General features: G+C 47.6%; 1 protein-coding gene across 4 annotated transcripts in view; it reads right to left on the reverse strand.

Moving 5' to 3' along the window:
• MICALL1 (MICAL like 1) overlaps nt 1–20,870 on the reverse strand; it is a 35,785-nt gene that overhangs the window by 2,256 nt on the left and 12,659 nt on the right. For 2 of the 4 annotated variants that reach the window (XM_088652090.1, XM_035127147.3), the window contains exons 3-15: nt 18,852–18,993; nt 17,634–17,734; nt 15,660–15,796; nt 13,636–14,201; nt 12,184–12,247; nt 10,482–10,885; nt 9,176–9,663; nt 7,570–7,704; nt 6,637–6,766; nt 5,061–5,151; nt 4,236–4,309; nt 1,633–1,747; nt 1,085–1,131 (exon numbers count right to left, since the gene is read on the reverse strand). In XM_088652090.1, coding sequence (XP_088508216.1) covers nt 1,085–1,131; nt 1,633–1,747; nt 4,236–4,309; nt 5,061–5,151; nt 6,637–6,766; nt 7,570–7,704; nt 9,176–9,663; nt 10,482–10,885; nt 12,184–12,247; nt 13,636–14,201; nt 15,660–15,796; nt 17,634–17,734; nt 18,852–18,936 — 2,437 coding nt within the window. In that variant the 5' untranslated portion in view covers nt 18,937–18,993. Of the gene's footprint in view, nt 1–1,084; nt 1,132–1,632; nt 1,748–4,235; nt 4,310–5,060; nt 5,155–6,636; nt 6,767–7,569; nt 7,705–9,175; nt 9,664–10,481; nt 10,886–12,183; nt 12,248–13,635; nt 14,202–15,659; nt 15,797–17,633; nt 17,735–18,851; nt 18,994–20,870 lie in introns of all 4 variants that reach the window. The other 2 variants (XM_088652089.1, XM_035127146.3) reach the window with 1 other exon arrangement.

The following is a 20,870-nucleotide window of genomic DNA, read 5'->3' on the forward strand; positions in this document are numbered from 1 at the left end:
AGCATTGTTTACAGAATCTGGGATTATTATTCTGCAAGGGACTGAGAAAGGAGGATCATCACCTGTGGAACATTGCAAAAAGGGAGGAATAACAATCAATAGATTTGTGACCCTTGCTGTTTGCCAAAACAAACATGCACCTAAATAACTGGAATTATCCCTGGGTTGATCCCAAAGCAGTGTATATCCTGCCATTCTGCAGGAGTCCAGAAGAAAACCCATAATGTTTTCTTAGTCACTGAATTTAGTTTCCTGATTAAAAGGGGGGGAAACAGGACGACAGAAAAAGGTTTCTAGCCTTTTTGGATGTGAAGAAAATGCTTGAAAATGCAGCGTTAAAATATCAGAAGCCATAAAGGAGACTAAATTAGCAAATTACCAAAAACAAGCATGCATCCATGAAAGAATTTCCATGGCTTTCATTCTTCTTCTAAAATAGTTGTTTCAGAAGGGAAGAGAAAGCTTAGATTCCCTTTGCCCCCCCCCCAGGCAACCATTAAGAGGGAAGGATTCAGATTTAGGTGCAATGTCTCAGAGCTTCCTCCTTCTGTATTGCAACTGCTTCTGTGATGAAGAACAGGACCTGGGCTATAGGGATTATGTGCTGCTCTGTGCTGGGAGCAATATTCCCCAACAACAGAGGGAACATGCATGCACCACCCATGGCCAAAGGCAGTTTGGGGAGAAAGCAGAGGAGCATTTGACATCCTGTCCCAAATTTCCCCCCACCTCGGCTTCCTGCCCCTACTGCATCTGCAGCAGAAGGCTACTTTCCTGAGTCATCAGCAGGATTACAATGAATGAATAAATAAATAAATAAATAAATAAATAAATAAATAAATAAATAAGAAAAATTATGCGAATTTACTTGATTTTGCATTTAAGTCATACAATTCAGCTTTTCTTGGAGCAGAATTCAAATTGCTTGGGTGCATACTTTTAGTGTGTTCAGTATGGAAAGGACACATAAGCACACTGTGTCCTGGTTAACAGTCGTTTTAGCTATATAAATGAAAGGTGGGTTAGAAATATTTTAATAAATAATATTCAGGAACCAATGCCTTAACTCCTGGACCTCTCTTACCTTTCTTTTTAATCATGGCTTCCAGCATTTTGTCCTCCTCTTCTTCCCTGGTAAAACAAGGGGAAGGAATAGTAAGATTCGGCCTTTGCCAGAACAGTTGAAGTGCTGCTTCTAAAAAGATGTCATTATGCCATAGAACACAAGAAGTTGCTCTTCTCCCGATCCTGCTCAGCCAATAGTTTCTATGCTAGGGGATAGGGCCCTATGGCCCTCCCCTAGAAGGTGTTGGGCTCCAACTCCCATCAGTCCCAGCCATCATGGCCAATGGTCAGGGATGATGGGAGCTGTAGTCCAGAAACAACTGACAGGCCACAGGTTCACCATCCTTGGCCCAAGTAGGAAAGCCATTCTCTCAGATCCCAAATGCACCACAGTTCTGGGCAAGCTCCTAGCACTATCTCCCCTGGACAAAGCCCTTGTGTTTTGTCTAGGGAAGATGTTCACTGTAAAAATAGCATTTGGGGCCATGCAATTACAGCCAGCTTTACAGTCACCCCAGCCCTGTTATTTGGAAGTAGGCCATTTCCAACCACTTCCCCTTCCGCTACCTTTGCCGGTCCTCGTCCAAGCAATTGACAATGGCATTCCGCTGCTCAATAATGGTCACCAGTTCTTGCATCAGCACCTTCTCCCTCACGCGGTCCTCATCTGTCCAGTCTTTCTCTGTCCGCCAAGAAAGAGAGAGGTGAGTAGGTGGTTATTTATTTACTAGGTGTTCATACTTATAAGTCCAGCTTCCTTGAAACGGTTCCAGAGCAGATTACAAAAAAATGTGACAATGAAACAAGTACAGTTTACATTAAAATCGTAAAATGAAAGCACAAGAACACCCAACAGCAAAACATCAGCACAGAATAGCAGCAAAGAGCAATGCAGGAGTGACATGATGGAGCTTCCTAGGGTTAGATGGTCACACTTCTGCTCTGTGAAGGATTACACGACAAGTGTGCGCTTGAACCCAGCGTGCTCCTCCTTTTAACACAAACAGTGCTGGAAATACCACAAAGTCTGAGCGAGTTCTGGCTTTCAAGCCTAGCAAAGGATAAAAGGTGGCTCTTATGAAGGGACACGACCCATGGGATTGTGTAGGACAGTGTGTGTCAGTTCCAGATAAAATGGGTGAGAAAATCTGTGTCCCTTCAGAAGAAGAGGAGTTTGGATTTGATATCCCGCTTTATCACTACCCAAAGGAGTCTCAAAGCAGCTAACATTCTCCTTTCCCTTCCTCCCCCACAACAAACACTCTGTGAGGTGAGTGGGGCTGAGAGACTAGCCCAAAGTAACCCAGCAGCTGCATGTGAAGGAGCGGAGATGCGAACCCAGTTTCCCAGATTATGAGTCTATCGCTCTTAACCACTACACCACACTGGCTCTCAGTGTGGACTACAAACCACATTGTCCATGACGGGGTGTTGGTCAGGACAGACAGGAGTTGTAGCTTAGCAACCTCTAGATTAGCAACCTCTGGAAGGACCCAAGTTAGCCATTCCTGAGTTGAAGGGGTCTCAGGTAGTAGAGCTAAGGAAAACCTCTGCCTGGTCCCCAGAGCCACTGCCCTTCAGAGTACACAGAACTAGGCTGGGCAAAGCAATGTGTAAAGCAGTGGCTCAGTTCAAGACAGCTCCATGTTGCTTTCTTGCCTGTGAGGCTGAACATCTTCCAAGTTCTCCTCACAAAGGGTCAATTGTGGCTCAAGAAACACTGGGTTTTGCTCACTATGTTCTTCCCCATACCTCTCTACAGATCATCCGTGCCTTGAGCCTGTTTTGAGAGCTTCCCTCTTGTTGGACTTTCATTAACTAACTAGGGCAGGAAATGCCATCGACTGAAGGCTGGCAGTAGGGAAAGAACCTCTCGTTTTATTGAACAGTGCTCTCTGCTGGAAGTCAATGTGCATTGAGATAATATTCTGCTCAGAGTAGTATTGTGCCTACATATAGGTTCCTGCCGAAACTCTGAAATCCTTCAATCTCAGCAAGCCTTAGAATAGCCCTGTAAGGTAGGCCGCTATTATTCTGTTTGTATTGCAGATGAGATTGAGGCTGGGAATCTATGGCTTGCCAAACGCCACCTAATGCGCCCATGGCAGAGAGAAGGTTCAAACTAGGGAGTTCTTCTCTTAGCTGACACAGTAACAGCACTTGTCTAAACTAGCAACACTCAGGCCATAGTGGAAGAACAGCTGCTGGGCCCCAGGTATTGGGGAGTTTCCTAGCCTGCCATTCCATCAGGCTGAAGCATACCAGAAGAAAGGACTACTCCACCATCTCCACTGAGAAGTTGTCTCCGGGAGGCTTTTCTTCTCCCTCAAACCATCTTGCCATTCTGTCAGACAGCAGCAGAGCAAAGGGCAGGGAAGCAGGACCACTTTACTGGCTCTGATGCAAAATCAGCAATTTTTGGCTGTTCCTCACCTTGAACACTTTCCTTTCCAGGTAGTCAAAAGAACACCATATCTAAGAACTAGTTTCTGAATTTCACTTATTTGCTCCTGCTGCCCAATCCTTTTTCCTTTTGTGTTGTATCTTTTCAATTTTAAACCTAGGGACAGGGGTGTTTGTGGAATGCCCTCCCTAGTGAGGTGTGTTTGTCTCCTTTATTACTGACTTGCAGGCGAACTCTAAAAACATTCCTGTTTCTCCAGGCATTTGATGGCTGAAAGACACTGCTCTTGGCAACCCTGAGGCCACTGACTGAAATAATGTCTATAGCTGTTTTTTAAAATTCGTTCAACATGCTTGTAACTGTTTTTGACTGTTTTTAGTTGTGATTTATCATGGCTGTTTCTGCAGTCCTAGACTTTTTCGGCAGGAAGGGTAGGATATAAATTGAATGAATGATTTATTGATTGCTATTCAGTCTTTTTTTGGCTGAAGAGTAGGGTAAATAAACAAACGGACATATACAATTTTAAGGATACTGAAGGAACTGTAAACACCTCATGAAGAAACATACTTAGGCTAACGCTCAAAGTGAGCAGCCTGGAGCACTGGCCATCCCAGCAAAGCCTGAGCACACCAGGGGAACAAGAAACAGCTCACATCACCTGGCATGTAGGCCCTGTAACACTGTTCCCTTCAAATGCATCCAAAATCATTTTCAGGTCCTTCTCAAATGCTACAGCAAAGATCACTTTAAAAAAAAACTGTACCAGGTTTGTTGAGGAGGCATCGCAGTTCATACTCCACGTCAGCCTGACGCTGCTCCAAGTTCTGCTGCTTAAAACTAAAAGGAAGGAAAAGAGGAGAGTTACATACCAGCACCAAGATGTGGGAGTAGTGGGATGGGAATCTTCAGCAAGGCAAATTTATTTTTAACAAAATTTGCATACACCGCTTAACTGGAAGTAAAACTTCTAAGTGGTTTACAAAAGGCATAAAATATACATTAGAATTATTGATAAAAGTTAAAGTTATTTTTTAAAAATAAAATATATAAATAAAATCAGCTAGGCTAAAATGGCAGATTAAAATGTCTGTCAGTTTTTATGTGCTTGGGTAAAGTTTCTGGCAGGTGCTGAAAGCAGTACAGTAAAGTTGCCTGCCTGGTGTCAATAGGCAGAGAGTTCCAGAGTTTTGGTGGTGCCCACCTGCAAGATCTACGTCTTACAAGTGCAGAACTAATATTATGTGGCATCTGTAATAGTGCCAGTTAACTAGCTCATCCTCCTTGTCATTATGGCATTCCCTACCACAGCCGACTCAGCAAAGTCCAGACTCTTTCAGAAGGTTGGAAGATCCACTCCTGGATGGGGAATCTGTGGCTCTCAAGATGCTGCTGGATGACAGTTCCCATCATTGCTGACCGCTGGTCATGCTGGCTGGAGACAATGGGAGATGGAGCCCAACAACATATGGCGCCCCCAACCTCTGATCTACCTGTTTGGGATGGCCTTCGGTGCTTGGGATTGAGCCTGCAAAGAGCGGCACTTGCTCCCTAGAAAGTGTGTGGCCATTAATCAATCACATGTACTTACATATAGATGAGTTCAGACTCCCGGCGCACCAGCATGTGCTTCTCGTGGATGAGCTTGAACCAGTCAACCAGCAGGCCGTCTTCAGGAACATCTGCTGGTCAAAGGGACGGAGGAAGGGAAAGAGCTCAGAAGGCTACATGGGTACGAAGCTACCTTATTGTCCTAGCCTATCCCAGATAAGGAAGATGCACGTCTGACAGTTAACTCTTTGTTGTAAGTAACACTTACAGCAGCTTCCATCACGCTCTGGATATACATACTCACACACTTCTAGCCTCTACGCCAGGCATCCCCAAACTTCGGCCCTCCAGATGTTTTGGACTACAATTCCCAACTTCCCCGACCACTGGTCCTGTTAGCGAGGGATCATGGGAGTTGTAGGCCAAAACATCTGGAGGGCCGCAGTTCGGGGATGCCTGCTCTACGCAGCTGTCCATAGGTCTGGGCCCTATGGAGAAGTTGCAGCAACAATGGGGGCCCCTCCCATCCTCCGGCTTATCTGACAGGTGGCGTGCCCTCAATCGGAGACCTCCTGCACAGAAGTCGTCACTGCTCTTCCCTTTTCAAGCCCCTCCTGCTCCCAGGAAACAGCGGGACAGAATAAGGTGGGGAATCTACTTATCCATCCCTCACCTGAACCATCTATTCTTCTTCTGCCTGGAATTGCCCTGGCTCCTGGCTCCTCCCCGGCTCCTGCCTTTTGGGTGGCGTGGCATCCCATAAATCACTGGTCCCTCTCCAGGGTCACTCCCCTGTCCCCCTGCCTCTGCCACACACTCTTCAGAGCTTTCCCCATCCCTGACACCAATACTGAATTAGACCATTGGTTCATCTACTTTGGCAGTGGCTCTCCAGGGTTTCAGACCAGGGGACTTTCTCAGCCCTACATAGAAATGCCAGGGACTGAACCCAGATCTTTGCCACGCACAGCATGTGCTCTACCACTGAGACCTTCCCTGAGATCTGCCCACCACAGAGGCAAAGGGATGAGGCAGCTACAGCAGCTCTTACTGTTAGTCCACATTAGCATCAGGGCAGGCACCTGAAACCTAGAAATGCTATTTTTGAAGCAGAAGCACAACCAGGACACACACAGAGGCATTTCCTCAATCACTTCCATCTCTGGACACAAATACCAAATATCCTGGAGGGTTGGCTTTTGTTTTTAAACCTGACCCATCTTTTTCAAGTTGCCAATGCTTAACCTCTCCCCTCCTTGCCTTGGCTCTGAACACAGAAACCCTTCTGCCTGAAAGTTCCCTACCCAAGTATTATGTGGTATATATTTTAGCAAACAGGGAAAATTCATATACATAGAATATTTTTTAACATTCACCCCATGAATATACACAGTGGGTTAAGCAAAGATAGGCAGGTGGTGCCCAAGCCATGAAAAAACAAACTCAGCTGCTTTATATCAGGTGCGGGGAAACCTTTGGCCTTCCAGATGTTGCTGAATTACAACTCCCAGCAGCCCCAGCAAGCATGGCCAAAGATGCTGCTCATATATCCTGCAAATCTTCCTGCCTTCTGCCTCGCCCTGCACAGCCTCACAGGCAGCGATCCACCACCCTACCATTATTTTCCATGCTGCGAAGCTTCCTTTCCAGCTCAACCCCTCGATGCTCCAGCTCATCCAGCTGTTGCTCAATGCTGTCCATCTCGCCATAGATGTCCTCCACTGGAACATACTGGTCTGACTGAACCTGTAAAAAGGCAAGGAACCAAGGATCACGCTTCCTGTTTCTAACAAGGCAGGCATGGCTTTCTAGAAAATAACTACTGACTCCAGGGTGGGAGGAGGGAGAATAAAGTCATGGGGAATACATTTTTTAAAAAATATGTATCTGTGAATTAGGGCAAGATTGCAGGGCAGAACCTGGCAGGGGTGTGCCACCCAAAATCCCTCCTAGCCTCCTTACCTAAAATTATCACTACTGAATGTTTCAGATGGTTTCCTACACAATCATGAGGGACAGAAACTTGTTTTGGCCGACATTCTTAAGGAGACTAATTCTGGAGTCCACAGAGTAAACATAAAGCACTGGTGAGGAACCTCCAGCCTGCAGGCCTAACTAAACATGTCCTGGTCCCACTTTGGCCTGTGCTGTCATTTCCCCAAGCCTTGCCCCAGCACCTGCCCCACACCCGATGCCAGATAACTGTTCCTCTGCAAGCTAGGCCTGCCTTCAGCACCGTTAAAGCCAGGTTTCAGGCTCAGCATTTAGAATCTGCCCCAGCAGCTTTTGTTATGGTGTAGCTTTCAGAGGAAGCCACAACCACTGCATACAAATGCCGCACGCCAACCCTTAGCTCTCAATCACCCTGCTGGAAAGTATGCAATCCCTCTTCACAGGGGTAGTATTCAATTACGTTTTACTCAGAGTAGAACCCACTGGAGTTAACAAACACGACTGAGTTAGCTGAGTTCATTTAAATACTCCTTTTGTGAGCGATTTGTGGGAATTTAAGTAGCGCAAACGAGGCAGAAGCCCCCGATTCCTGTTACCTTCCGTTTAATTAGTGGGAAGCCATGTCCCGGAGCAGGAGGCCTCGCTGGCTTGGGTCCCTTTGGAGTTTTCTTAATGGAGGGGGATGTGACAGGCGACGGCTTCCTGTTGAAGGGATTCTCTTTGCAGGATGACTGGGGACAAACACACCAAGCAGAATATCAAAATATACCTCTTGGGCTGCACCACAATGGGACCCTGAACCTACCACTCCACCCTGGCACTTTTGAGGACCATATCTCTGGAGCAGGGAGGCAGCTCTGGCACGGGGAGGGGAGGGGGTAGTAGCCAGGCCTCTTTTGCAAGGGACACAGGCCAGGGACTCCTGATTCTGAGTAAGGGAAATGAGGCAGTGCACACAAGAAATCACAAATCCTGGGGACACTCCCGACAGCCATGTTCAGCAACTGAGGACAAGCCAGCTACAGTAAGACTGCCCTGCAGTTCAAGGGATCCTGGTGGTACAGGGAATTGCATGGTGGAGCAGTGGGTTTTACATTTCCCGGGGTAAAAGATGGAGGGAGGGGGGCTGACACGAAACCCTGCAGCACTCTATGGCCAGGGAGTTTCGTGTCAGCCCCCTTCTCTGTAGCTCATGAGCCACAGGCAGCCTTCATTTCAAGCCCTCTGCATCCGATCAGTTTAGGCTTATGTTAATGGGAGGGGGGCGAGAATGGAGCAAAAAGCAAAAACTGATGGAGAGATAAAGCAGGGGTGGGGGAATCAGAAGCCCCCCCAATCAGATCTGGCCCTAAGCACCATTAAACGCAGCCGTAACAGACTTTTCCCATGAGAACAGCCTTTGTTGTGCATGCAACCTTTAAAGCAGCATTGTCAGAGGATCTGAAACCCTGTGCAATACTTCATAACAGCAGCTTCTACCCCGAGTATTTGTAAGGCTGCAAAATAAGCAGTACATAACATAACCAGCGGGTGGTGCTAGAGGCGAGAGTGGAGAGCAGGCCAAGAAGTTGTCATGTCTCTGGGAATACAGTGGTACCTCTGGATACGTACCTGATCCGTTCCGGGGTGCCGCTTGCACCCCGAAAATTACGCATCTAGAGCGGTGCTTTTGAGCATGCGCGAAGCGCCGTTAGAGCACTTCTGCACACACGCAAAGCGCACAGAACGCTTCTGTGCATGCGCACGCAGCAAAACCCGAAAGTAAACACTTTCGGGTCCACCACATTCTTAAGTTGAAAATACGCAACCCACAGCTAACGCAACCTGAAGTATGACTGTACAGTGGTACCTTGGTTTACAACCATAATCCTGCCCCCCCCCAAAAAAGGGGTGTAATCCAAAAAAGGGTCACGCATTTCTGGGTTTGACGTGGCTGTAATCCAAAATGGTTGTAATCCAAAGCAGTTGCAAACCAAGGTACCACTGTACGAAGACACTAAAGCCATAACTCCGGCTGGGACTTCCTGGCCAGATGCTTTGTTACACACACAAACATGCACATGCACACATAAAAACTTCACAGTTCATTTCCGGGACCTTTCAAAGTAACAGAGCATGGCAAAAGGTCATTGTTTTTCAAAAACCTGCAGGGACGAGGGATGGGTCTCACGACCAGAACCTAGGAAAGCAACTCCAACTTACCTTTGGCTGTGCTTTGGGTGATGGAGAGCTCCTGGCAGCTGCACCACTCAGCTCCGAGGCCAAGAGGATAGGCGTGGGAATGGCCCCGGCCGAAGGTTTGGGGGAGGCTCCCCCAGGGGAGGTTTTCAAGTTCCCAGATGAGGAAGTTCGGGCAGTCTGTGAATGTCCCCCTTGTGCCTCACTGCCATCACCAGCCAAATCGCTGGAGGACGAAAAGGAGGAGTTGGCCGAGCTGCCGGGCAGGGCAGTGGGGCCCTCCTCACCAGAGGAGGAGAGGCTGGGGAGCGGGGGACCTGAGGAGGAGACGACAGAAGTGGCGGCCGGGACGTGGACTGCGGGCTCCGATGAGCTCTTGGGCACAGAGGTCTCATCCAAGTCGTCCGGGCCCTTGGCCAAACACTCAGATGCGATGCTCTCCAGACTCAGGGCGGGCGAGGGGGTGGAGGAAGACGGCTCCGAGCGGGACAGTCGAGAGATGGGGTGGTGAGCTGCAACAAGGGGAAAGTACAGGTGAGAGCCTAGTGCGAAAGTGGGGGAACTCAGGCCCAAGCATGGCCCTTTAGGCCTCTCTGCCCAGCCCTCTGAACCCTTCCCATGCCACACTTCCCACTGCCCTTGCTTTGGCCCCCGATTTGCCTGCATGGAATGTGTCCTTGAACTCCAATATTGCCTCTTGATTGTCCATTTGGAGGACAGAGGACTGTTTGTTTGCATGCAAAACCTAGCCTACTGGTCCAAAGGTAAAATTTACCTTTGTTGCCCCAGCCACTTAGGCCCCACCCATCACAAAGCACCCAGGAGTGAAGGCAGCACTTGGGCCCACCTCTGGGCTAGCATGACAGAACACCGTTTCCAGATAGGCCCATTCAGAGGAGGGAACCATTTATGTAAACCCAGGGATGGGGAACCTGTGCACCTCCCCTTCAACATTACTGGACTCCAACTCCCATCAGCCTCAGCCAGCATGGCTAGTGGGCCAGGGATGATGGGAGTTTGAGTCCAACAAATCCCTGAAGGCATCTCGGCCACGGCAAGCATGGCAGGACCAGGCCTGAAACATCTGAAGGCAGCCCTTTTTAGGGAAGTTTTTAATGTGTGACATTTTAATGTATTTTAATCTTTGTTGGAAGCCGCCCAGAGTGGCTGGGGAAACCCAGCCAGATGGGCGGGGTACAAATAATAAATTATTTATTATTATTATTATTATTATTATTATTATTATTATTATTATTATCCAAGCCACATCAGTCCAAGCCATGAGAGCTCATTCTTTTCCTTCCTGTCGGACGGCAGGGTGGAGACTCACCAAGAGGGGATGCGTTGGGGGCCCTTGGCGCTGGCCTCTTCTTGGTCTTGGGGCTGCTGGTGGGGGTGATGCCGTACCAGGGGTGAGCCACCTTGGAGGTGGGCTCGTCCTCGCTCTGCTCTTGCTTTGGCGTGCTCTGTTGCGCGACGACTCCCTCCTCTTCCTCCTCCTCCTGCTCTTCGTCATCCTCCTCAAAGGGGTTATACGGTTTGGGCTCCTCCAGAGTGGGCCTGCTTTCCCTGCCTTGCGCTTTGCCTTCTCCACCTTCATCCTCCTCCGAAACCCTCGAGGGGCTCTCCTTGCGACTACCTGGTGGGGGAGGCGGAGGGGCCAGCTTCCTCTTGGGCTCTCCCTGGACCAATGCAATCCAGGGAGGGTCTTTGGGCCGTGGGCATTCCCCAGTTCTGGCAGGAGAAAAGATACGGGGTAAGGAAGGATGAAAGGGAGAAGAGTACGAAATGGAAAAGAGGCTCCTCCCAAGCAGGGAGGCGCCCACCTGTCTGTCGCTCGAGAGAAACCAAGACGCTCAGTCTCTGAAGCCCAAGGCTCCACATATTTTGCAAGTGTGCCACACAAGACCACAAGCTGATACTGAGCGCAACATTCACTCGCCTCCCCCCCCCCGAATCATAATTTACCTCCTAACCCTTTGCTTAAAGAAAAAAGATAGACACGTGTTTATTTTGAAGGCTGAAAAGCAGAAAGCAGATTTTCTTGGTACTGGATCATGACTTTTGTTGTTATGTTTAGAATATACACAGCCCTGTTATTTTTTTCTCCAATCTTTCAGACAGAAATACTGAGCAGCAGGTTTGGATTCTCAAGCTAAGGATTGTCTGATGCACTGAGAACAACCCTTTCCATCTATGCTGGGCTGGGAGACATCGAGTGACTCAGACATGACCCTGAGCATTTCCATCTTCCCCTCTATGTGGTTGAAATTGCTAAGAGCTGCTTAAAGCATGATGAAGAGTCTTGTGACACATTAAAAACTACCCAATTTCTTAGCTTTGCTAGTCCTTAAAGGTGCCACAAGACTCTTTGCAATAGACTAACATAGCTACCCCTTGGAAATCAAGACAAGCTGTTCTTCCTACACAGGGTTCACCTGCATGTATGATTTACTACATGCATAGGCAACCTTGACTCTCCAGATGTTTTAGAACTACAACTCCCATGATCCCTAGCTAACAGGGCCAGTGGTCAGGGATCATGAGAGTTGTAGTTCCAAAACACCTGGAGAGCCAAGGTTGCCCATGCCTGATTTACTATCTAGTCACCCTTCCCCAACTGGGTGCCCCAATGTTTTTTAACTTCACCTCCCATCAGCCCCAGACTACACAGGAAGTGTTCAGGGATGGTGGGAGTTGCAGTCCAACAACATCTGGAGAGCACCAGGTTGGAGAACTGTGGTCTACACAGTTGTTTGTTAACTTGCATTTTGACAAGGTTGAGGGGGGGGGGGGGAGTTGCTGTCTGTATTGTTCTGCGAGGACCCAGGATTCTCTCTTCAATAGACGGGGGGGGGGGTGCCACTACTTCAGAATAACAAGTTCTGAATAAGCCCCCACCCCTCACTTAAAACCCCCAATGCATGCCTATCCTGCAGCTCGATTTGCATGGATAGGGAAAAAGGAAACTGGAGGGAAGGTTGACATTTATCTCACTGTCTCTGTGTGATTTGCAAGCAAAAGGGACATACCGCTCGGAGGACATGGGTCTGCCTCTGGGCTTCGGAACAGGAGGACAGGGCTCAGGAGGCCTACCTAATCCGGAAATGAAGAACACAAGAAAGGGTGCAACATTAGGGGCTTTTGTGTTTAGGAGGGGAGAGACGCAAGTAAGGGAGAACATGATAGATGTGTATAAAAATTATGCAGAGTTTGGAGAAAGTGGATAGGGAAAGGATTTTTCTCCCTCTCTCACCAGTTTTCAAGCACTACTGAATTTGTTGGAAAATTCAGGACAACAGAAAATACTTCTTCACATAAGCGCACAGTTAAATCTATGGGATTCATTCCCACTAGACGCAGGGATAGCCAGCAAAATGGGTGCCTTTAATAGAGGCTTAGACAAAGTCATGGCAGATTGCCATAATGGCTAATAGCTCTATGTTTCCCCCCTGTGCTGTCAGAGGCAATCTGCTGCTGAATAACAGCTGCTGGGAACCACAAGTGGGGAGACTGCTCTTGAGCTCTAGTCCTGCTTGCAGGCTTCCCATAGGCCTCTGGTTGGCAACTGTGAGAGCAGGATGCTGGACTAGATGGGCCTCTGGTCTGATCCAGCTGGGCTCTCCTGATGCTCTTAACATACCCATGTGTCTCATCCCCTAGCAAGGATGTCCAAATTCATTATGCTGGGATAACTTGTTTTTAAAGAGAGTTTTTATAGCCAGGAATGAAAGCTCGCAACATGCAGCTGCGCAGCATCTTGCGAAACCTCAGAAACTAGGAAGGTGGCCAAATAAATCTTCTCTTGCCTTCTGGGACCATGACTGCACAGCCACACAGCTCCTTTTCCTCCACTCTGGCTACAGCTCTCTGATCTATGCCCAAGGCACACCCAGCCTTGAATCTCCACGCCCTTCTTTCCATCCACTCCACTGGTCCTTACCAAAAAATCATGCTTGTGGAAGAAGAATGAAGTATCACACGGGGAGTGAACGCAGTTAATTTGTGGGCACAGAATCCAGGTTATCTGTCCCATCAGAAGGGCATGTTTGACAGGACAAAAAGGCTTTCGCCAAGCTGCCCACTGCTACAACTGAAAGGTACCTCCAAAGGTTTTCTCGTACAACCCCCTGCCAATTGTATTTATTTATGCAGAAAATTCTATACTGCCCCTCAACAAAAATGGCCGCAGTGCAGTTTAAAAGAGAGAGAGAGAGAGAGAGAGAGAGTTTACGATGGAGCTGTACTGTGAGAGAAAGCAGGGAATCTGCTCCTGCAACATCACGGGTGGCGACCTACCAGAGATGTTGTAGCAGCAGGTTTCCTGCCTCAGGAGTCTAACTAGATGACCTTTGAGGTTCCTTCTGGGATTCTAAGATTCCAATCCACACAAGCTGCAAATCAGGGCTCCCATTTCAGTTTGGCTATTGCCACGGTGCTGCAGATGGGTTTTTCACTACTCCTCTCTGTGCACAGTTCCTTACCATTGGCCAATCCAGCGCCAGGCTCACTGGATCCCTCGCTTTGCACGTTGGCTCTGGGCTTCGGAACAGGCTGGGAGCTTAGCGGTGACAGGGCTGCTGCTGTGTCTGTGCTCTTCCTGGGGGCAGGCTTGGGCCGAGCCTCCTTGAGCTGCCCGTGTTGCAGGCTAGCCTTCTCTTGCATGAGCAGAGGTGGCTTTGCTGGCAAAGGAGGTTTGGGGGGCGTTTGGGCGTAGGTTTCAGATCCGGAAGCAGGGGCGAGTGTTTCATTCTTTGGCTGCGCAAGAGGCATCTCGCTGTCCACTCCATCAGCTACCCTCTCCCCTGTTTTGCCTATCTCTTCCGCGGCGGATGGGTGCTCCTCCAGTATTCCGTTCTCTTCCTCCGCACCAGTGCTCACTATCCCAGCCTCTCCGCTTTCCCCCGTGTGCTGAAGATCTGGGCTTGGCCTGCGCTCCATCCTCCCACTCAAGCCCAACTTGCCACGATGCTGGGTGCACACAAATGTGCCCAGTTCAGGTCCAGGCCTGTAAGAACCAGGGAGGAGGGTGCTGGAGCATTCCTTACACCTGCCAGAGACACAAGCAAAGCCTGTCATGGAAACAGTGGAGATAGCCAAGAATTGCGGAGTTATGATCACAGGCACCCTTAGAAGAACAAACTTCGCCGAAGATGCCCTGTGACACTCTGGGCTAAGTCACTTTGCTTCTCTATTTCTTGATTCCCTCGTCTCCATTTGTCCACATAGAAATTACAATTGATTTGCACTTCTTACTCAGGCTATAAGGTTTTCGGAGCAGAGATTGGTGCCGTCTCTGTCACACAACTTAAACTCAAAAGCAGTTTTGTTCTCCAGGGCTGGATCTGCCTTCCCTTTTTGTGTGGGCAAATATGACACCATAAAGTTAATCAAGTACATTTTATTCCTCAGAGAAAAGACATATTAAGTAAAACAATCAAAGCTGGTTTGGAAAATGTGCCTCTTTCCGGAGAAACAGACGTGCCCCTCACTTTTTCTACACTACAGTCATACACCGGTAACACGGAAAGCAGGTCACAACTTGGAATGAGAGCTAGACTTACAAGCCTCATGTATTTAGTAGCAGAACATCACAGTAGAGTTCTATATTCTCACACTTGCCCATATTTTTGAAAAAATTGATATGACCTCATCATTTAACCTACAGTAGTGATGTGAAAAAGCCTTGAAGCCCCATCTGTTTCAGCTTTCTTTTTTTTCTTTTTAGGCTGCTGGGTTTTAGAGGACTGGGTTTTAATCTTCAGTTTATCTGGACATTCTGGCTATTTTTATGCTGGGCTGTACATTGTTTAAAAGTCTGACTACTTTGTAGTTACTATTCACTGGCTGTTGTTGCAACCTGTGTTTTACCTGATGTCATATTTTTGGAATCATCTCTTAGAAAGGATCTTGAGCTGTATCCAATGTGGCAGCTCCACTACTACAACAGACGTGTGTGTGCGCAATGTCCTTTCCAGCACCCCTTCGTACCATCAAAATAAGCTCTGGGGGTTGGGGGGGGACCCTCAGGAGCAGATTCTGGGGGTGCGTGGGGAGAAGGACATGAAACAGAACTCCTCCTCCTATTATACTGAAATGCAGCCTTAAAAAGAAAGCTTTTAAGTTAAATACTAATTAAAGGAGAACGTATCTGAAGAAGTGTGCATGTACACGAAAGCTTATACCAAGAACAAACTTAGTTGGTCTCTAAGGTGCTACTGGACAATTTTATATATCCAGCCAAGGAAAGCCCCTTCTGCCTGATTCTCAGAACAGTAGCAATTATGGGACCCACTCACGTACAGAAGCTTTAGGCTGCTGCTTATTTCTTTCTTTTCATAATGAAGTTACTGGCAAAAATATGCAGGCAGTATGTTCTCACGACTCAGAGAACAGAGTTGATCTACGCGGGCTTGGCATAATTAGAAGGCCATGCCTGGCAAAGAAGGATAAGGCTACAGGAGAGCAGGAGGCTCCACTTGGTCTTCAGTGAGGAGGAAGAGCTTACCTGAAGCACTGGCGGTGGTACAGCTTGCCATCAGCCAGGTAGCGCTGGACCAAGTGGACGTGTTGTTGGCAAGCTGCGCAAGTGCTGCTCAGGGTGGTTCTCTGGGACTGCTCTGCCAGGCCTTCAGCATCCTCATCCTGTGGCAACAGGAAGTTGGCGTAAGAATGCCTCCACAAACAAAGAGATTCAGATATTCTCAGGACTGGCCTCAAGAGGACTCTTGTCTAGTACAGCAGAGCCTCAAACCTGAATAAAGAGATCTATTCAGGTACTAGGGTTGCTTACCAACTTAGGGCTCCACTGTGATGCAAATTCCTGCCCCACCCAGTTCAAAGTATTAAGAAGCGACTTATCCAACATCCACAGCCCAGATCTCAGCAAGATGCTCTGGCTCTCAGCCAGTCCTGGAATGAATGGAGCATGGTGCTCTTTCCTACGATGATTGCCAAGGAGGAAGAGGGGAATCTTCCAATACCAGTTCAATACAGTAATGTGAAATTCTCAACAGCTCATGGGAACTACTAAATCTCTCAACAAGACCCTTGAAAGAGGCACAGATAATAGCATCCAGGTTACACTATTCTTTTCAGAAAAGAAGCCGTATATTGACTTTCCCTCTTCTTCAGAAATCCAGTTGTTACCTCCAATTGGTTTACAGTATTTGGCTTACTCTCAATTTGCAGATAACTGGTTTGTTTTCTGTAATCAGGAGTGGCCAACCAGAGGTGTACATGCCATATCCACACACACACCAAAGCAATTTTCTATGGACTCTGGAGTAGCCCCCACCCCGATTAAGTTATGGTAAAAGGTCTGTCTACATTTTCACTTGTAAAGATGAAAGTTTCTGAGTTTCAGCAGAGAGGCATGCTATACTCTCTTTTGGATTTTGAATGTATTGTTAAGCCTGAGCAAATGTGCTGCACAACTTTGCAGGATCCCTAATTCACTGTCGCCTCCGTCTTTGCATGTTTCCATTCCCTGGATGATTGTAGGCGTCTGTGTTATTGTTTGACATGATCATGTGAAACTGTTGGTAGTAGAAAGTGTTATACTGAGAAGTCATGGAAGAAGCCAGTACTTTGTCTTCATGCATTATTGCTAACTGGAGAAAGACAGGTGTTTATCATACAGCAATCCTGTCCAGAGGCAAGCTCTGTTTCACAGTCTCTATGTGCAACTGAATCCTAGTTTGAAATGTGCATGACAAGGTTTAACAGGTTTGCTATTTGCCCTGGGCAAAAATGTTGACCCCTGTGAATACATGCATGTAAAAAAGGTTGTTTACAATAGAATTGTTTTTATTCCAAGGTGAAACAAGATATTTAGGGCTGATATCCTGTGAACACAGCAACCACTGATGTGAGCTAAGGGATAGTTATTTCAAAATACTCAATTATTAAGAAAAAAAAAGGCCCTCAGATATCAGGAATAACAGCAACTCTCTACACCAGACCTGCACAATTTACAACCCAAGTATTGTGGCATGCATGGTGCTCAAACACCCCTTTTGTGCAATCCTCGGCAGGTAGCATAAACATAAGGTTTAGCAAACCCTTACAAGAGAACCTCTAACCCTATAGATATTATTAGACTACAACTCCCACGATCCCTGACCATTGGCCAAGCTGCTGGGGCTGATGGGAGTTGGAAGTCTAGAAATACCTAAAGGGCCACCCCTGCCTTTGTGGGCTGCTATTAGTGGCACAACAGCTGCATTCTACTTTATGAGTAACACCTCTACACACTGCATTCCCCTTCCTGAAATATACATATCTCTGTGCCAAGTGCAGAAACAATATAAACCCTGCCGCAGTAACCACAAAAGGAGACCCATAAATTCTTCAAAGCTGAAGAGGACAGAATGATCAGCCATACTTTTTCAATCACTTGCTTTGGGAAAGAATTGATTCAGAAACTGGAAACTGAAGCAGGTTAGAGACACCTGACCGATCAGAGAAGCAGGCTCAGTACCTTGGGTGCTGATGTGGTCTCGGAGGCAGGCACAGGTTTGTGTGCTGGCAGAGTAGGTGAGGAGGCAACTGCAGGGGGCTTCATAGGCGGGAGGACTCTGGCTGTAAAGACAGGTGGGAACCAATCCATGACGGTGGCTGATGAGTCAGGAAAAGACAGAAGCCCTCTTCAGGTGCTCACCTGAAAGCATGCGGGCTAAAAGTGGGCAGGGGGCAAGTACGTGTACCCAAGCACATCTCTGAACACAAACCAGAGGGAAAGTCAGAAAAGGGAGTCTTTGGGTGAGCGTGCTTAGGCTCCTTGAGATCGAGAACCCAGCTAAGGCATGGAGAGGCTCATGGGAAGGATTCTAGCCCTGTTGGGTGAACGCATTTAGAATCTCCCTTCAGACTTTCCCTCTCAAGATGGGTCTGAAGCAGAGCTGGTAAATGCAGGGACACCGTAGACAGATTTGCATATCCACCCCCACCCGCTTTTAGCCTGTATGCTTTCAGGGCCAGAAGTTGTAGAGAATCAGTGCATTTGACAAGGTGGAATTGCCCTACCTGGATTTTCTCACTTTGCTACTGTCTCATAGTTGAAAACACCTAGACAAGGGTGGCAGCACACAGCCTACATGTGTTTCTGTTCTTTCCAGTTGTTGTGGGCAAACTATTCTCCCCACTCCTTTATACTTCAAAGCTGCGATGAGCCCTTAAGCTTGACTTTCAGCACAGAGCCCAGAAGCACTAAGCATCATTAAAGCCATGTGCAGTTCTGGGGATGTGCAAAATTTGGCAAATTAGGAGCAGGAAAGTGTTTGTGTCCTGCCCCACGCCAGTCTCAGGAAGGGGGGTGATGCATTGCTCCCAATATCGTACTCCAGAATCTACTAACCCACTCACCAAAGGCAAGCATTTCATGCTCATGGGTGACTCAGCAGCTGAACTACAACTCCCATCAGCCCCAGCAAGTATGGCCACAGACAAGGGAAGATGGGAGTTGTAGTTCAGCAACATCTGGAGGGCTAAGGGTTCTCCCCACCTGCTCTAGGAGAAGGGCATGGATTCATCAGGCTTGGAGAAGTCAGTGTGCGCCACTGTGAACAGCTTTATGGACTCCAAGTGAGCAAAGATGCCAATATTGTCATGGGGTGGGGGGAGAGCATAACTCCTCCTCTGTGTTGTTCAGATCCCTGGGGGGTAACTGTGGGGAAATGCCCTGCTTTGGAGCTCTCACCTTGGTTGGGGTTATTGAAATGGTTGTAATACTGAGAGACGTAGGTCATGACGCTGAGGCAGTCGGGGACCTTCATGGAGACCATGTCACTGGGATCCAGCAGGGCAGGGATCCCCAGCTCTTGCTCAGCCACCTCAAAGGCCTGCAAAGGCAACAAAGAGCAGACAATCAGGAAGCGGAAGCTGACTCTGAGAAAGAGACAGGCACACACCACTGGTGGAACAAAATAAGGGCAGAAGTCGCCAAGTAGAAACTTGCAGTACAGAAGGAACTAATAAGGAAGATGACACGTATCGGGACCTAGGCCGCTCATACCACCTCTTTCCACTGTAGCACATTGCTACCGGTCACAATGACTATGTTTTGCCTCCACTGTCAGATGCACTATGCCTCTGGATGCCAGGGGATCACAAGTTGTTGCGGATCACAGGTTGGAAGAGTGGTGTTGTGCTCAGGTCTGCTTTCAGGCTTCCCATAGGCATCTGGTGCCAGAAGAGGTGGGCCTTTGGCCTGAACCAGCAGAGCTTTTCTGTTGTACACCTCCGAAATTTCAGTATGGCAAAGTGAATTTCTCCAGTCATTAGCAATTGCTCGGGGACAGAGAATGAGGCAGAAGTAATGGGGATGACGACGCTATATTTGCTTCCAGCATGGCCCATTAGTCAGAATTTGGACTCTAACCAATTCTCAGCTGCACCACAGACTGACTGGGTGACCTTGAGGCTCTCTTCCTCAGTTTGAGAATGCTGGCGCTTATCAAATATAAAGCATAAATCATATTGTGAGGCGTATATTTTATTTGTTTGCTTAAAATTGCTTTCTTCCATTTCCACCCCACCCCCTGCAAGAAATATGTGTTCAAAGCGGTTGCAATCAATATAAAACATAAGACAACCAAACTGAACAAAACACCAGGAAGAGATGCATATTGAACAAATACCAGTCACACAGAAATGAGAGATCTGCCCACCACAGCAGTAAGAAGCTAGGAAGCTGTTTTATTCTGAATCAGACTATTAGTCCCTCTAGCTCAGAATGGTCTATGCTCACAGGCAGTGGCTCGCAAGGATTTCAGTCTCTCCTAGTGCTACCTGGAGATACCAGGGTTAAACCTGAAAACTTCTGCTTGCAAAGCAAATGGTTCCGTTTGGTCTTGGGCTGGGAATTTAAAGATGGTAAGAAAGCCTGGTACCATGACTTTAGTGCCAAGGGAAACATAAAGGCCAAACTTTGATAAAGGCACTCTTGACTAAGTATGCCTGAACATATGGTACAGTACATATGGTTTGCTCTGGCTTTTTCCAGAATGGAACCACAAAGAATTATGTCAGAACCAGCCCATCTCTAGCCAGAAGTCTGCAATTACATCAACGCTTGTTTGCCCAGCTGAGATTATTATTTACACTTGCTTGGTATCGCTGGCAGGCCACAAAGAGAAACCTAAGCACATTCTTCCACTGTCATGGCAAGCCCATCATGCTGGGCTGCATATTTGGGTCTGCAAGTTTGCTGTGCAAATGTGGAATCTCATATGCTACCCTGGAAATCTGAACTTGATTTCTTTGCTTTTTTTAAGGAATAGAGTGGCGGGGGTGGGGTGGGGTGGGGAGAGAGTTTCTAACAAATACAGTCTGGTTGCAACTAGTTTTATTCAGTCTGTTTGAATAAGGATGGAGCTGTGCACTGAACACATTCAGATGCCCATATGTCATCTTAATAAGTCACAGGCTCCTTTGGGAGGAATGGTGGCATATGACATTAATAAATAACATGAAAGAATCAAATAAATAAATAAATAAATGAGGAGAGGAGAGGAGAGAGTCTTTGGGGCCTTTGCCCCATCCTTCACACAAGCAAGCAAACACGTCAGGAAATCTTCACTTTATGTCTAGTTTCAAACTATGGGTGGTATTCAACTAAGTAGTTATTGGACCCAACTTAGTTGTTGGCATCAGTCTGTCTCGAGAGACAATGGAGTGTGCCTCCGAGGGTGAAACCAAACTGCTGTGTTAGCAGCAC

This window comes from Zootoca vivipara, chromosome 9, assembly GCF_965207765.1.
Source record: "Zootoca vivipara chromosome 9, rZooViv2.hap1.1, whole genome shotgun sequence".
NCBI classification, from domain to species: domain Eukaryota; kingdom Metazoa; phylum Chordata; class Lepidosauria; order Squamata; family Lacertidae; genus Zootoca; species Zootoca vivipara.